A 17,642-nucleotide genomic window follows, 5' to 3' on the forward strand; every position below is an offset into this window, starting at 1 on the left:
TCATTATAGCAAGTATTTTTTTTATGTATGTCCCTGTACCTCAAGTATTAAAACAATTTTAAGCAAATTTATTCATGAAGTAATTAATTCATTTGAATTAGCTGGAGAAAGATGCAGGAAAAAAAATCTTGCTTTGTGTAGAAGTAGGGAATCACTGGCAGCAATGGTCACATTTCCATATTAAACTGCACACATCCATACCTTTAGAAATCATGGTGAATGCAGACAGTTTCCATCATTATAACTATAAAATCAGTTATTTTTTTGACTGAGAAATACAAGAATTAAAAGGACTTAAATTGAAAACCTTTAGCTCTGAATTCCAAAAACATTAAATTTTAATTTCAGAAAATCTGTTTCTTTAATTACAAAAATCCCCCAAAACATTCATGATTGCAAAAAAATTGGTAAAATTATTAAAAACCTGTCTAATACAAGAGCCATTCATTGCATAAATATACATTTTATATACACTAAATATTTTGAGGTCGATTTATTTCAATATCAACCTGTAAGCTCTTTTGTAATCTTGCAATATTAGCATCCAGGGCTGCTAAACTATTCCTGAAATTTTGCTCATCCCAAGAATTAAATGAAGAAAACGATGACATGCTACAATTAGATTTTTGGTATCTATAATCAATACTTGAGAAACTTGAATCAACTGCTGAAACAGTGTCTGTCTGTAATTGTGGCCCACTTCTCAGTGCTGAAGTAGTACATGCATCAAAATTGGATTTGGAAAGGCCAACAATATTGTCCAAAGGCCTCATTGGGACGTGATTATTTTTTGATACTCCCATTTCTGATGAACACTCTCTCGGTACTGTCTTTTCCTTCAGCTTATCAGTGATGGGTATTTCTTCAGCAATCACCTCTGGCTTTTCCAACTCATCATGGCATGGCATTACTACCAGTCCATTACATGAATCTCCACTATCATAATGCAACATATTTAATGTAGTAGATGATTGCACTGGTATACATTCCCTCCTCACTGGTTCATTGCCTTGCTTGGATGCATTGCCAACTAATGGAATGTAAGTGGTTTCATCCAGATTTGAGTCTTCATGCTTTATATTATGACATTCAGTCTGTGCACTATACCTAGAAAAACTTGAGGGCGAAGACTTTTCTGACAGGCCATTATTTTGAGATATTCTGGTTGCTACAGCAGTTAAATTGGGTTGAACAGGTGTGTTGCACTGTTCAGATTCAGGTACTTTATACAGCAATGATAAAGCATGTGTGTCATGGACAGAATTAGTGTTCAGATTTTTAAGATAAGCTGCCACAGAGCTCAAGCCAGGATCATCTTGAAGATGCTTTTCATATTCTTGAAGGAGGTTTCTGGTCAGTCTGGACTTAGGCTTCACAAAATCCATACTAAGGTCAGAAAGAAGTTTTTCCATACTGCCTTGCAAAGTTCTGTTGAACAGCCAAACCATATAATGAATTAATCACAGTTTCCCATCAGGTGTAAAAATACCACATAATCAAAACAGTTGCTATTAAAAGTATATTAAGATTATAACTTCAATGTAGGGTACCTCTATCTGCTAAGAACCGAATAAAACTTGTGCAGAGAATTCTCCTACAAGCTCTTGCAGAAAATTTGGATAAACCAATTCCGAAGCAAGCTTTAATCCATGGACTTGTTCTGTATTTGTTTAACATTTGAAAGGTTTAATTTACAAGATTGGTCTCCTCTCATCAGACTTTCTCCTTATCAGCACAAAGTATTAATCAACTCATCTAAAAGTTTTTCTTGAAGCACAGAACAGAAGCTGTGCAGTTACAAAGCATCTGATTAATCTTTATTCACCTTTTGGGGTCTGGATGTTGCTGGCAATGCCAGCAGTATGAGGGAGGGGTGGGGCCACATGGGGAAGGAATGATGGGTAGATGAAACTAAGTGGGGGAGGAGTCATACAGAGGCTGGTAGGTGATAGATAGAACCAGATGGCGAGGAGATAAGCAGTTGGAACCAGGTAGGGATAGGCAAGGTGAAGACAAAGAAGAAAACTAGGTGAACTGGTAGGTGTGTGTGAGAGAAGAACACCACAGGTGTGGGTTATTGAAATTGGAAAATTCACTGTTCACACCATTGAATTGCGAACTATCCAAGTGAAATGAGATGTTCTGGCACAATCAGCTAATAGCAATTTAAGTGGTGTAAAATAATAGTCTAAACTCTTTCATGCTCCCTCTTGAGATTAAGGCTTTGCCCTTGGATTTTAAAGATTTGTGCCTCGAGCAAACAGATGCATGTCTCAATCTCGAGTACTTTAATAAAAGAAATATTTCCATATTTTGTCATCTGTTCTCAAGGTGTTTATTATTCAATTTCATTCTTGTTCACCTCTTCTAATGCTTGGAGATCATTCATGTAATATGGTTACTGGAACAGCAGTACATAGTACTCCAAATAGTGTCAGGCCATCTGCAATAGCCTCTGATTAATGGTTCTCTGACCTCCTAAACCCCATTTTAATGAGAGAGCTATAGAGATATTAAAATCTGCTTGCCTCTCAATTAAACTTTGTTTCACTTAAGCACTCCACAAAGTTGGTTTTCACCTTATTGCTCTGAATTGCTCATAACCAAGGTTCAACCAGTTATAATTACTGATGTTTATTTGCTAAACATATCATATTTCAAAACTTAATTATGAAGTTTGGACAAATGTAAACACCATGGTAAGATATTGCAGTGTGCATTCTCAGCTTGCCACTGACCTTGGTTTAAATAAATGTTTAACTCTGGCAATCCTCCTAGTGGGGAATTGTGGAAACAGATTTCATGTGATGAGGCCCTGTGTATTGAAAGGGCCTTCTGTGGCAATATGGGGTTTAACGTGGAGTGGCCCAAAAAATAAGACTGAAAAATATCCAAATTTGATTTTTCTCCTCAAAATTTGAACTACAAATTCTTTCATCCTCTAATCAAATATGATACAGCATACTCAAATCCTGTGATGTTGTTAATAATGAAAAGGCAGTCATTGCTTAAGTTTAAATCTACCAATGCCAGAGTTATTACTAAGGAACAGCTACTAGGGAGGAAGAAATGATGTTGGAATTTAAAGGTTGTAAGTAGACTTATACCCATTTATATTGTAAAAAATAACCCTTGTGGGTATTATAAACATACACTGGGAAATGTACTCCTTGTTATTGCCTCTGTGCCTTAACAAAAGAATATCTCTTGCTGCCCAATAATATTACATCAGCTAATGATCTGACCATTTATGATTGCAAATATTAGCATTAATTTAACCAGATGGGGAAAATATTCATCCATAAGGAACTGCCTCCCCACTACTTCTCCTCCTCCAAAAAAAATCACTTTAGTTATTTCAACTAAAATTCATAGATTCTAAAATTCACAGGGCTAGATTCAAAACTGGAAAAGATAAAAGACTAAAACTCAAAGGCTCGGCTCTAGATTAAAATGTTTAAATCTTATTTTTAAATTGGTACAACACGAAGTTTTACAGAAATCCTTTGCTAATTATATAAAGGGGCTGAATAGAGAAGGAAGAATGTGAAGTTTCAAAATCACTGACAGAAGTCCTCTGTGTTACCTGGTTAGTTCACGCAACCTGATCACTTCTGCATCACGTTGACGTAATGTTATTTCCAAGATTTGATTTTCTTTCTCAGATGCCTCCAGTTTTAGTTGAATTTTCCTCATTTTGGTTAAGGCTTCATCTACTTCTGGAGAAGGAGCACCAACAAAAATTAAAGTCCCTCATCTGCTTGTATTCAGAGAACTCTAACCAAAGTATTTCTGACTTACCCATTTTGACTCGAGTTGTGTCCATCTCACACTGTTGTCTACTCTGGAACAGATCCTGTTCTTTCCCTTGCACCTGCCGGAGTAATTGCTTGTTCTGCTCTCTTTGACTGCCTATCACATTTAGTAACTCTTCATTTTTCCTTTGCAAAGACTCAAGACCTTTCAATGACTCTCTCAGCTGGGCCTGCAATGTTGTATTCATGGACTGAAGGGAGATCACTGTAAAAATTGCAAAAATATCCAGAGGTAAAGAGGGTGGAACTGGCCTTCTGTTTCTTTTGCTATTTAGATGACTTTTTGGATATTAAGGGAAATCAGGAAATATGAGGTTCTACTAGAGAGTGGTCCTGAAATAAAAGATCAGCCATGGTCTTATTGATTGGCACAGCAGATTAACAAACTCATACTACACCCAATGAATGCAAAAGGAACTTGGTTGAAGGTTGAGAATAGTATGACTGGATGACAGTGAATCAACAGCCAGTCAAAGACTAGTTTCATCTCCAAGACACTTAGTAAGTGTCAAAATCAAAGTAACAGAATAGGAATAAACAACATGGTACCTTAATTGATACTAGATTGTTTCCCAATTTACCAATTCCCTTTTACAAATATTTCTGCAATTCAATTTTTAAAAAGCACCAATCCAGCACTGGCATTCCAATTTGCCCAAGTTTATAAAACAAAACACCAGCATAAGATAAGTTACTATTTATTATTTTAATAACTTTAAATCAAGGTTGTTGACCAAGTCGAAACATGGCAAATGGTTACAAGTATTTTGAAAAGTATACAGCTTGTTGTACTGTCATGGAAAACTTTAGAATAGCACTTGTAGCAGATTGCAAATTAGCTCTTAGATGTGAATAAATACCCCTGATAAAAGAAGTAATGGAAATGGGAAAGGAATTGATCAAGTTGATTATATCCTGAATTTACTTGTATACAAATGATTGAATATGGTTTCAGATATTATTGTTGCTAATTCAACCACAAATCTTAAATGCTACAAATGTACTTTTCTCCCAGTAGGTGAAAAATCAATTAATGCTTGAAGGTTTCAGTTTTAATCAATAAAAACTAGAAAAGAAACCATGAAGATCTAGTTGAAAAAAAGTTTCCTTTTTCTAAACTTTTACTTGAATAAAACACTACTGAAAATATACTTTACAAAGACAACCATGCATTTTAAGAACATGCTTGCAAAATGTGGATATTATACAGGAACAACTGCTTAATCACATTTATTTGATTTGTTAATCAAATACATTTGTCAATAATGTGACAGGACTTCAATTGAACAAGGCTACTGAGAAACTAACAGTGAAATTATCAAGAAAACTATAACTTATTGGCATGCTTTTCTTTTTACATTTTTTTTTCCACTCTTTTCCCAAGAACAGCATTTGAAAGGAAATCAAGAAGTTAATTCTGAAACATTGGCAATATTTTTAAAGTTAAAGATTATTTCCTTTTAAAATTATATATTTACCTGGATTCAGTGCAAAGTTTTAGGCTGTAATGAATTATGTTATGCACATTTTATTTGAAAGTCAAATACCTTCAAAGTTGCAATCTGTAGATCTGGAATCTTTTTCAGCTTTTTCTCGTTCTCGAAGTTGTTGGTTGACTATTCTTAACCGTCTGCAAAATTTATAACATCGAAAAATAATTTGGGAACTAAAAATCAGATCTACAACAACTTATATTAAAACTAAGCTACTGTAAATAAAAGCTGAAAGGTTAGAGAGATTTCAGTTCAACAAAAACTAGTTACCACTGTTGAAGACTGTCTTTTGAATTTCCCATGACCTGAAACCAATGATGCATTGTAGACAAAAATAAAGACAGCATTTTAAAACGTTATTAGGATGTAAATTTACGGTAAGTTCCAACGTTTAGATTCTTCTCCCACAACCCTATCAAGAATGAATGGACACCACACATTTATTTGATTAAAAAACTCCAGTAACAAACCACATTTATTTAGTAACATGTCTTATTGTGAATCTTGAAATGCGATGTTTATTGCTTGTAATTCTTAATTTGGCTCTCATTTTGTCTCGATTTTCAAGAAAAGTAGTTCAAAGCAGACGTAAGGAATGAAATACTATTGACCTGCGAAGTTGTGCATTCTCACTGCGTAGAGGTTGAAGACTCATTGCAATTTCTGCTTGTATGTTAGTGCTTCCAATCACAGTTGGCAGTAGAGAGATGCTATCCTCCAGCTCCATTATCAACCTGAGAACTTCAGAGTCATCTGCCAACAGAAAAACAATATTTCACAAACCCCGTTATATTATTTTGCATTACTATTTAACCCACAACATTCACTTACATGCAATGCAATTGATCATTATTTAAATGTTTATTTTATTATTGTCACTGATTTTTGTTTGCCAGTTAATCATCTATTTTTGTATATTATTCCCAATGCCATAAGCTCTGACCTTCTGCAGTAATCCTTTATGTAGCAGCTTTTGAAATGCCTTCTGGAAATCCCAACACTTTATACCTGCTGCTCGCCCTTTATCCATTCTGCTTGTTATTATCCTCAGAGAATTAATAAATTTGACAAACACAAATTTTCCTTTTGTAAAACCATCTTGACTTTCTAAATGACATCCTATTACTTAATGCATTCCAGCATATTTTTTTTAAATAATAGACTAATTTTTATATATTCTACTTCCCTTCCAAACTGCTGGGACCTTTCCCAAATCAAGAATGTTTGATGATCACAATCAATTCATCCATTATCTCTATAACCACTTCCTTTAAGGCCCCAGGATTCAATTCATTAGATCCAGGGGACAACAACCTTCAGTTCAATTAGTTTTAAAGTTCCTTCTTCCCTTTGCCCCCGGATTTTCTTTTACTGAGACGCAATGAATGCTTTCCACTGTGAGGACAGAAAAAATATTTGTTTAAACAGTCTTCCACTTCCTTGTGTCCCACCATTAATTCCCCAGGCTCATCCTTTAAAAGACCAATGTTACCTTTGCTACTCACATTTTACATACTTGTAGAAGCTCCTACTGTCTGTTTTTGTATTTTCTGCTCGCCTATTCTCAATTTATTCTCTTCATCTAAAATTTTCCCAATTTTCTGGCCGACCAATAACTTTCACAACATTCTATGCCTTTTTCAATGTGATAACATCCTTAACTTCTGGAAGGTTATAATCTAAATTGAAGAATATAACAACAGAACACCTAGAAAATAATAATAGGATTGAGCAGAATCAGCGTGGATTCATGAATTGTATATATTGTTTGTCTAATTTATTGAAGTATTTTGAGGATAAGGGGGAACAAATGGATGAGATGGATTTTCAGATGGCCTTTAATGAGGCCCATCATAGGTTGGTCAACAAAGTTAGTGAACTTGGAATTGAAGGTCATATAACAGCAATGGATTGAGAGTTATTTAACAGGCAGTAAGCAAAAAGTGGAAATAAACAGGTATTTCCTCAGGTTGGCAGGCTGTAATTCAGGGATCAGTGCCAGATATTTACAATCTATATCAACAAATTGGCTGAGAGGACCAAATGTCATATTTCCAAGTTTGCTCTTGATACAAAATTAGGTAGGATTGCAAGTAGAGAGGAATCTATAAAGAGGCTTCAAGGGAATATAGACAAGCTGAATGAGCAACAACATGGCAGGTGGAATGTGGAAAAGTGCGAGAACAGCTAATTCAGAACAGACTATTTTTTGTAAATGGTCTCAGACTGGGAAAAGTTTATGTTCAAAGGGACCTAGCAATCTGAGGAACATACAAGTGCATCAAGCAAATAAGAAGGAAAGTAAAATGTTGATATCTATTTTGAGGGGATTTGTGTGCAGGAATAAAGATGCCTTATTGCAATAATACAGGGCCTTGGGGATTCTACAGCTGGAGTATTGTGTACAGTTTTGGTCTTCTACCCAAAAAAATACATATTTTCCATAGAGCAAGTGCAATGAACATTTACTAGACCAGTTCCAGGGATGGTATGTCAGACTAAGCCTGTAGTCTTCAGAGTTTAGAAGAATGAGAGGCGATTTCATTGAAAATTACAAAATTCAGACAGGGCTTGACAGCTCTATAGTGACTAAGAATCCCCCGCCCCAAACTCAGGAGTACGTGGCAAATCTTTAGAATTCTCTGCACTGAAAAGGCTGTAGGGACTCAGTTACTGAATTCTTCCAGAGATTGCTAGATTTTGGATATTAAGGAAATCAAGTCAAATAGATTGGAGGAGAGAAAGGGAATGGAGGTAGACAATAAGCCACCTTGATGAATGGTGGAGCAATTTGTCCTTTAGTTTGTGATAGATGGATTATCTTTCTCGTGGAGCCTTATTTCAAAATGGAATAGATGTTTGTCTTACAATTTTATTAATATTCCATTGCAACCAATTTTGCCTTTGTATATTTATGATTGTCTTCAAGTTAAAGACACCTATTTTAGGCCAGAAGTTTCCCATTTTCAAGCTGAAGCTTAAATTCTGTCTCCTCCTCAGAGGATCTTTTATTATGAAATTCATTGATCCCGTCTCATTATGCATGATCAAATCTAAAATAGCCTGTGTCACAGCTCATTTCACAACCTATTCTCCTAAGAAAATGTTCTAATTTTCCTCATTTTGAACTTGTCATCAAGGGTACTTTGCTAATTTGATTTGTTCAGTGAAGTACTCTCTTCTTTGTTTTATACTCTAACCAATGATGTAGTTGTGTTTAGGAGACCTATACATTACATAGTTTTGACTCCTTTTTCTTGCTGTTTTTCTCCAACTAAAGTGATTCTACAACTTGATCTTCCAAGTTAAGATAATCTCTTATTGCTGTACAGAACAACCACAACTCCTTTTCCTTTCTGCCCAGGTTTCCAAAATGTTAAGTCAAGTAATCTGAAATATCCAGTTCCACTTGGTCACCTTACACCACATCTCTGCAATGGCTAAGAGTTCATACCCATTTATTTCTATTTATTCAATCAATTAAATTATAATCATAGGAATGATGTGTGCATTCAGATAGAATTTTTTATTTGTCTTTTTAATTGTTTTTCCCCAATTCTGACTCCATTTACAGATGTTCTCTTATATTTGTACTCTGTCTCTGGTTAATTGTATCCATTTTATCATTCTGCACTACCACCATCTCCTTTCCCTAACTTGTGATATTTTCCCTCACCTGAACCCCCCTCTCTCCCCCCCAACAACTAGTTATAAAATGCCAATTTTAATTACACCTTTTACAGCAGATCATTTAGAGTGAACCCTTTGTATATTGTAAGAGAAAAACTACAATAACTCACCAATCAATTATAAATTTAATATTTTCATTGTTTCCCTGCTTTTCAAATTCTTGATTTGGATCATAGCCAACGGCACTTCCTAATAATTCAACTCCAATTTAAGATACAGACAATTATTTTCCCCACTTTACCCAATTCCCCAGTCACAATTTCTACATTTAGTATTCCGAAGGAGTGTTTTGCATTGTTTCAACGTGATTCTGATATTTAAACCAAACGAAGGAGTCCACAGTAAATATACATTTTCTTTTAATGCAAAGGCATGTCTTACTATATATTTTAATCAGTAGATAAATCTTTGATTGAAGGGGGGCAAAGTTGAAACATATTCTTATATAGTTTTGTATTCTCTAATTAGTTCAAATAAATTTTTGGAGTAATTGTACAAAATCATTGTATTTTGTAACTTCAGAATGTGCTGGAAATTGTCAGGTCAGGCAGCATTAATGGAGAGAGAAAAAGTTCTCATTTTAAGTTGGTAATCTTTCATCAGCATGCCAGCATTTTTTGTTCTAATTTCAGATTTCCAACATCTGTAGTATTTTGTTTTTGTAATTATTTTTGAACTCACGCTGAAGTTAACATGAATTTAAGAAGACTATTGGCATTTCATTGTAGTTTTCACAGTCAAGTTTAGATTAGAATCCACAGGGAGAAACATTTATAATTGTGTCGATAACTGCTTAAAGCTTAGACAAGGAATAAAATTTCACTTTGGTAATCAAACACAGCTAGTGATCAACATTTGATAAAGCTTAATGCTCTTACAAAGAAAATGGGATTAATGTAGGATTAGTACATTAATGGGTGGTTGATGGTTGGCATGGAATTGGTGGGCCAAGGAGCTCATTTCCTTGCTGTATCTCTCTATAACACTGTAGCTCCACTTGCACTGACTAGAGCCAAGCTGTAGTGCAGCATTGAGCTAATGGATCGAGTGAGTAAGTAATATATACTCTACTTCTCAAAATGTTAATCAAAACATTTACTGTGACTACCTTGATCAGCAACCAGAGCCTTAAGTTCACTCAGAAGATATCTGACAGTTTTAACTTTCTTGGCTGTTTTGTCAGGACTTTGTTTCTTTGATCTTGCATGAATGGCAAAATTGCTCTGGCCAATAGTGTCCTTTACTGGTGTAACATCCAGTAAATTGATGTGAACTTCTTCAACTGTAATCTCATCAGTGTGCTCAACGTCTGATTTGTTATTCTCTTGTGATTGCATCTGTGCTTTCTGAGCCACATGATGGGGCTCTTTCCCTTGCTGCTCCATTTGGGTTTTGTAGCATTGGATACACTTTGGTTGTTCTTGTTCCTTCCATTGTTGTGGGCCTTGGTTATTCAAGATGTGTCTTCCATCACCACTGTCACAAACCAGATGAGCCAAAGTACATGTTGTCACAGTAGGGGCAAGGGTAGCTGAAATTGAACAGGCTGGCAGAAAGTTCAATCCTTTTTGAGAAACAGGTTGATTGCAAGTGTTACCGGAAATATTCTGCTACAGAAAAATGGAAAAATTAAATTGTGATTGAAAAGCAAGATGGTGATATGAAAGCAGTTTTAACATAGGAATTATAGTTACAGTCATTTAAGATCTTAACACAAGATCAAGAGGAGCTCTCCTGCATTAATAATTGACCTGCTTTAGTTATCCTCCCTCTTCATAGGATTTATTAGTGGCCATTGCTAAAAGGGTAAAAGCCATGAAATAACAGGAGAGCTGCTTGTGGAAACACCAATAGTTCACCCAAAATATTTAAGTGGCCACTTTGGATTATCCTTGTGGCTCTTTTTGGGATCACTCTGCCTAAGTTTAGTTTACCCCCTAATCCCCCACCTGACCACCAAGGAAATTTCTGTATTTGTTCCCGTGGTATGCAGTTTCTGCCACTGGGGGGTGCTAAGCAGAAACTAAAAAGTGGGAAGTGTTAACAAGAAATAGCACAAAATTACTTTCTGCCATCCACAACTCGGGAGTTTGATGGAATACTCTTCACACAGGCTAAAGCAGCTGTTTGACTAACACCCCATCTACTACACTAAATATTCATTCTCTCCAACACCAGTGGCATACTATCTACAAATTTCACTGCAGTAACTTGAAAAGGCTTCTTTGAAAGCACTGCTAAACCTGCATTTTCTACCACCAATAAATGCAAAAGCAACAGGTGAACAACTTTCTCAAAGACAATTAGAGATTAGCAATAAATGCTGACTTTTCTGACAACACTGACACTCTAAAATGAATAGAAAATGGAATCCCTGTTCAAGTAAGCAAAACTACCAATAGCCACAAGTGGTAAGAGGAGCAAAATAAAATGACAACAACATACATCACCATTTGACTATGCAGTTTCAGTACCATTTTTATTTACTCTGTAACCCAATTATTACAAGTAATAAACTTTGAAGATATGAATAAGTTTTCTTGAATTCAAACAGCACAACACAAAACAGTTTGCAGTAGAATGCTACCCAACTTGCTGAATTTCTCCAGCAGCTTGTTTTTTGCTTCAAATTACAGCAGCCACAGTCTCTTGTATCAACTAAAATCTGCTTCCCTAGTTGTTGCCATCAACAATAACAAAACAAAAATAGCTTTAACAGCAGTAAAACATTTAAGGTACGTCTATGAAATGTTATCAAGCAAAATGTATTAAGAACATATAAATGAGGAACAGGAGTATGCCACTTGACCCCTCAAGTTTGCTAGGTGATCTACTGGGATGACTGATCTAGTTGTAACCTCAACTTTGCATTCCTCTCCACCCATAGTAACCTTACATCCTCTATCTCGTAGAGAGTCTAATTCTGCCTTAAAAGTAGTCAATGCAACCCTCTTCTTCAAGGATGGTCCCAAAGAGTCATGACCCTCAAAGAATTTAAATCTCATCTGTGTTAAATGGGTGATCATTTTTTTTTCCAGAAAAAAAAGTGACTTCAATTTCCAGATTCTTCCCAAAGAGGAAATATTCTCTGCATATCCATCCTGTCAACATCCCTCAGGATCTTATGTTTGAATCAAATGTCTTCTCACTCTTCTGAACTCCATCAGATACAAAACTTGCCTGTCCCACTTTTCTTCATAATACAATCCACTCAAACCAGTTATTAGTCTAGTCTACCTTCTCTGAACTGCTTCCAATGTACCTCTGTACCAGTAACTCTACAGAATTGTCTTGATCTGGTCTCACCAATGCCCTATATGCATGAAACACAACCTCCTTACTTTTTATTCAATTCTCCTGGCAATAATTAGGTAACATTTCTATTAACTTTCCTAATTACCTGCTGTACCTGCACACTGGCCTTTTGCAAATCATTCACAAGGATACCAAGGTCCCTCTGCATCTCAGTTCTCATGAATCTAGTTATTAACATTTTTAAAATATTTTTCCTGTCAAAATGGACAACTTTTCATTTTTCCACATTCTGCCCATCCACATAATCCATCTATGTGCCTTGTAATAACCGTATGTCTCCTTCACAACTTGATTTTGTACCTCTCTTGTCAACAGTAAAATTAACAATCATACCTTTAGGGCCTTCAAAGTCATTTATATAATTATAAAATGTTGAGGCCCTGTAGCGCACACACATTCAGAAAAGACCTATTTAAGCTTCTTTCTCTATTTGCTGTTACTCACCCAATTTTCTTTGCACACCAATACATTACCTTGTATATACGAGCTTTTATTGTTACTGAGAAACTTGAGAAACTGTTAGGGCAAATTACCAAAATCTTAAGCAGAGGTAGGTTTTAAAGAGTGCCTTAAAGGAGAAAAGCAACGGAGAACTGGTAAGATTTAGGGAAGGATTTCCAGGAATTAGGGCCCTGCCAGCTAAAAACATGGCTGCTAATTATAGATCAATTAAATTCTCCCTTTGTCAATATTTTTATTAATTTCAAATAAGGTACAAAATGCATGAAACAAAGGAAAAAAAGAAAATGTTACAAAATAGATTGTATTGAACTACACAAGAAATCACAATGCTTCATATTGATAAACAAAAGAAAAATCATTTGATATAAGTTGGAATAATTTTATTATAAAAAAATCTAACCCCACTACCAAAACCAAAGCTGTTTAGTAACATCTGAAAGACATAGTAGTATTGGCCAATATCTGTACATTTAGCACCAATTTAGTGGTTTTGAAAGTAGTTCAAAAAAGAAATAGAGCAACGGATCTTCTCTAAATTTAGATATGACATAACATCCCGTAACCATTGAGCATGAGTAGGGGGAATAGTTTCCTTCCATTTAAGCAATACAGCCCTCCTGGCTATAAGAGAAATGAAGGCCAATATGTGTAAGTCAGAAGTCTCCAGAATTATCTCCAGATTTAAGCCAAATCCTTTAACTGCATTATTTGGGATTGTTAGATCAATTAAATTCAAATAATGATGAAGGCAGAATTAAAGGAGTGCAGATATCTTGGAGTTTAAATGGCTGAAGGATGTTACAGAGACAGAACGGCAAGACCATTGAGGGATTTGGAACCAAAGACAGAAATTTTAAGGTCATGATATGGGTGAATGGGATTTAACGCAATTATGACCCTGGCATGTTTATAGAGGGTAAAAGGAGGGAAAACGGACAGAAATATGTTGGACTAGACAAGTTTAGAGGTAACAAAGGCTTGGATCGGGGTCTTAGTAGAAGAGAAGTTGAGGCAGGGCAGAGACAAGGGATGTAAAAGAGCTCAAAATAGGCAGTCTTAGTGATGTTAGGGATATGTTGAAACATCTCTTGATCCAATATAAAAGCAAGAAAGAGGGATAAACAAAATAGCTAGGGAATTAAATACAGGCCACCAACTATTGGGGGTGGGAGGAAGGAGTTGTGTTCCTAGAAAATGGCCCCATCGCAACATTGCATGTTCTGTATGTGTGTCAAGAAGTGCGTTGAAAACAAAAATTGTATTTATTTTCTACCTTTTCTTCCCCATACACAAATTCTGTGAACGAATTTTATTCCGCATCTTAAATTGTTAGGCAGTGATTTGTGAATTCTGTAACGGCAAATTTCCGTAACTGGAAGGCCGTAATGTGGGAGTTGCCTGTATGTTATAAGGGCCTAAAGTAAAGGCATCAATGTTCCCAATATCCAGCTGGAGATGTCCAAAAGCAAAATACTGCAGATATTGTAAATATGCAATAAAAATAGATTACAATGGAAATACTTTAAAAGATCAAGCTTGACCTACTGAGTCTTTCTTACATTTTGTTTTCGTTTCTGGTTGGAGGAAATTTCTACCCAACTAGTAATGAACATTAGACAAGCAGCGACAATTTAAAGGCATTGGAGGGATCAAGAACGGTGGTGGTGAAGTGGAACTAGGAGTCAGCCACATGTATCAAATATCACTGTATTCAAATGATACTGCCAAGGATAGATGAACAAATAGAAGTCGACCAAGGTAAATCCTTATGCAACAAAGGTATTGGTATCGCCATAGGGAGACAAGCTTTTTACAGGTGATCTGTGGCTGTGAATGGATAGAAGAGAACATAACCAGGCAGATACAGCCTCACAAAGCTGAATCATTCTGGAAAAGCTTTGGCTTGGTTAAATACATCAACTTTCTCCAAAGGCTACAAATGGAATGGAGAAAGAAACAACAATTACTTTTACCACAATTCAACAGAAAGTCACGAACAATTTGGAGAGGAGCCATTTTGATATTCCAGGAGAGGAGCCACTTTGATATTCTAGGAGAGGAGGAAACCTTAAGTTTAGTGGAAAGAACAAAGTAAAGCAACTTGCAATGCACTAGCCTAGTTGATGTAAGAAGCTCAGTGTCAAGTACCAAGTCCAGTAGTTGTACTGTAATTGCTAATAAGTTTTATTCAAGGGAGAACATTAATCAAACAAGAAAGCATCCTGTTCAGATTATCTTTATAAGATAGTTAGTAACAGCTGTTTTACATTGTAGCAAGTCTCATTTTAGTTTTGGATTGTGCACAAGGGCTGAAGCAAGTCCTTCCTTTTGCATGTTATCATAAACATTATTTAAAATGAGAACATATACCCAATTATTTCATTGACTGAAGAATTGTGCTCTGTAGGCATTGTTTGGCTGAGGAAATGGTTCTTATTCTTGATGACCTCAAAGATAGTCAGAACAGAAGGAAAATAAGATGGAAGACAAGGTTTAAAAGAAAAAGGAAATACAGGTTTGGATGGACAAAGAAATCTGAAATAAGTGCAAAAGGAAAATTAAAATCAAACATCAAAGTGGGATAAAAGAAATAGGCAGAAAACAAAAAGCATGTTAGCAGACTATACATATGCCTGGTTAGTCAACACTATTGAATTATTATAACAAATAACCAGTTCTAATATCATTGAATTATTGTGCATGTTTTTTTGAAAAGCTTCAATATTATAATTTACAAACTTCAATATGCTCTAAAAATCACTTACATTACGGTTGCAGACGTTAGGAATTAAAAGTATAATGATGTAATTATGTACTCACATGTTGAACTAGTAATGGATGAGCAGCATTCTTAGGAGACATAGCTGGTGTAGAAGTGGTGAGTCGACAATTAAATGTTGGAGCAGAATGAGATACTACAAAAACATATTACATTTTATTTTTGTTTACTACTGCTTTAAATACAAATAAAAAGTGAGATTATAATTGTCTAAGCATGCACTAACAAGACTTACAAATTTCCTGACCATTCTAAACTAAGTTTTGTTATTACATTTATCACAAAGTCATGGAACAGTTGCTTACCAGAGTCCAAAGGTGTGTTGCAAGGTCTAGCTGGCATCCCATTGGAGGCATTTACTGGAACATGGCTATTTAGAAGACTCATTTGTGTCTCTACATGATCAGAAAGGCATTGAGCTACAAGAGGAGAATGTTGGCCTGAAGGAATTCTAAACTCTTGAATTGTTGACACATGCTCAGTGTTCTTCGCATTTACTTCTGCTGTGTCAGGTGTCACCTTGAATGTTGGTGCTGAAACTAATTAGGAAAGAAATTAGTTACAGACTCTAACAAAGTTGGCCGCAGCATAAATGTACATTGAACACACAATACTACATTTGAAAATCTTTCCATTGTTTATACAAGAATTTGCAATTGTTTAAAAATCTCAGGAAAGGGAAGTGCTTTGAGAGTACTAATTCCCATATTCAGACAACAGCTTGGAAAGTTATGCAATGTTAATGAATCTGCTATAAACAAAAATTCCAAGGCAGCCAGTTTATGATGTTCAAGAGTTTTATTTTCCATTTATGTCTTTTTACAGGATTCTTGTCACTACACATTTCCATCAACTAGAAGACTGGATGGTTCAGGTTCTTGACTTCGAGGGTATAGATGATTTTTCTTATTATAATCTAGGTAATAGTCATCATGCAGCTCATCAAACAGTGCTTCTCCAGTTCATGATCACTTGCAATGTTTTGGAGCTTTACCCATTTTTTGTTTGCAGATCTGTGATTTGAGACCTCAACAAGACTTGTACTGATAGGGTTGTGCTCAAACAAACAATTCAGTGTTCTTCAGTAAGGCACCTACATGTCACTAAAACAAAGTGTTTTTAAACTTTTGCTCAGGAAAACATCTATTGTATTCTAGGAAGCCAAATTGCCAACTTGTAGGAAATAGAACTGATACCTGGGATTTCCATGCACTCTTTGTCAAACATGCAAGTCTCAATTTTACTGACAGACTGAAATCTGAATCAGTCACTTCAATCCACTGCTGGATTCCACTTGGGGCAGTACTTTGCTGGCGGCAAAGTTTTCTGGGTGTCAGGGTGTCAAAATTTCCCAATTCATTACCATTGGCCCAGCTTTTGCTCAAATCTGCTGGAATATGGGTTGCTTTGGATCACTAAAAAGAATCCCATGTATCTAGACCTGATCAGGTTGTTCTCATGTAGTGGTTACATTACTGAACTAGCAGCAGACTTCTAGGTCATTGATACAGAGATACACCTTTGTGTCCCACTCTGGCAGCTGGGGAATTTCAGTTCAAGTGTTTAAATAATCCGGAATTAAAGCTAGCCTAATAGTGGTAACTGTGAACCTACCAGATTGTCACTCATGTCCTTCAGGGAAGGAAATCTGCCATCCTTGCTCAGTCTTACCTTTATCCAACTCCAGATCCACCAACATGGTTGACTTTCAACTGCTTCCTTGGTCCAGCAGTGTTTAATGTTCACATTAAACACTGCTAGAGTTTTGGGAGGAGGTGGGTAACCAGTACTGCTAAATTAATCTGGAATTAATTTCAGTAATGCCATCTGTAGCTTTTTAACATTGCCCCCTTATCATTTTACTTCTCGAAACAGTGGACATGGTGCAAAGATGCATAATGCGAAGACATATAATCAAATTTTAATCCAAGTAATTGAAAGGAGAATCAAAGAACTAATTTGAAAAATTGCAAATTGGAAGCAACGGGGAGTGTTTCAGAATGGATTTGGAGGATTCAAAGGCAGTGCCCTGCTTTATTAATGCCAACACTGAGGTACTGTTGAGGCCAATGTGCAGTCAGAGAGAAA

General features: G+C 35.8%; 1 protein-coding gene across 4 annotated transcripts in view; it reads right to left on the reverse strand.

Annotated features, from left to right (window-relative positions):
* Positions 1-311: 311 nt before the first annotated feature.
* The window catches only part of ccdc14 (coiled-coil domain containing 14), a 31,734-nt gene continuing 14,403 nt past the window's right edge, over positions 312-17,642 (reverse strand). For 2 of the 4 annotated variants that reach the window (XM_052020583.1, XM_052020610.1), the window contains 8 exons: positions 15,860-16,093; positions 15,596-15,690; positions 10,107-10,608; positions 5,920-6,061; positions 5,363-5,445; positions 3,802-4,020; positions 3,587-3,719; positions 375-1,428 (listed from right to left, as the gene is read on the reverse strand). In XM_052020583.1, the coding sequence (XP_051876543.1) occupies positions 474-1,428; positions 3,587-3,719; positions 3,802-4,020; positions 5,363-5,445; positions 5,920-6,061; positions 10,107-10,608; positions 15,596-15,690; positions 15,860-16,093 (2,363 nt within the window). In that variant the 3' untranslated portion in view covers positions 375-473. Of the gene's footprint in view, positions 1,429-3,586; positions 3,720-3,801; positions 4,021-5,362; positions 5,446-5,919; positions 6,062-10,106; positions 10,609-15,595; positions 15,691-15,859; positions 16,094-17,642 lie in introns of all 4 variants that reach the window. The other 2 variants (XM_052020601.1, XM_052020592.1) reach the window with 2 other exon arrangements.

This window comes from Pristis pectinata, chromosome 1 (genome assembly GCF_009764475.1).
Source record: "Pristis pectinata isolate sPriPec2 chromosome 1, sPriPec2.1.pri, whole genome shotgun sequence".
Classification (NCBI taxonomy): Eukaryota; Metazoa; Chordata; class Chondrichthyes; order Rhinopristiformes; family Pristidae; genus Pristis; species Pristis pectinata.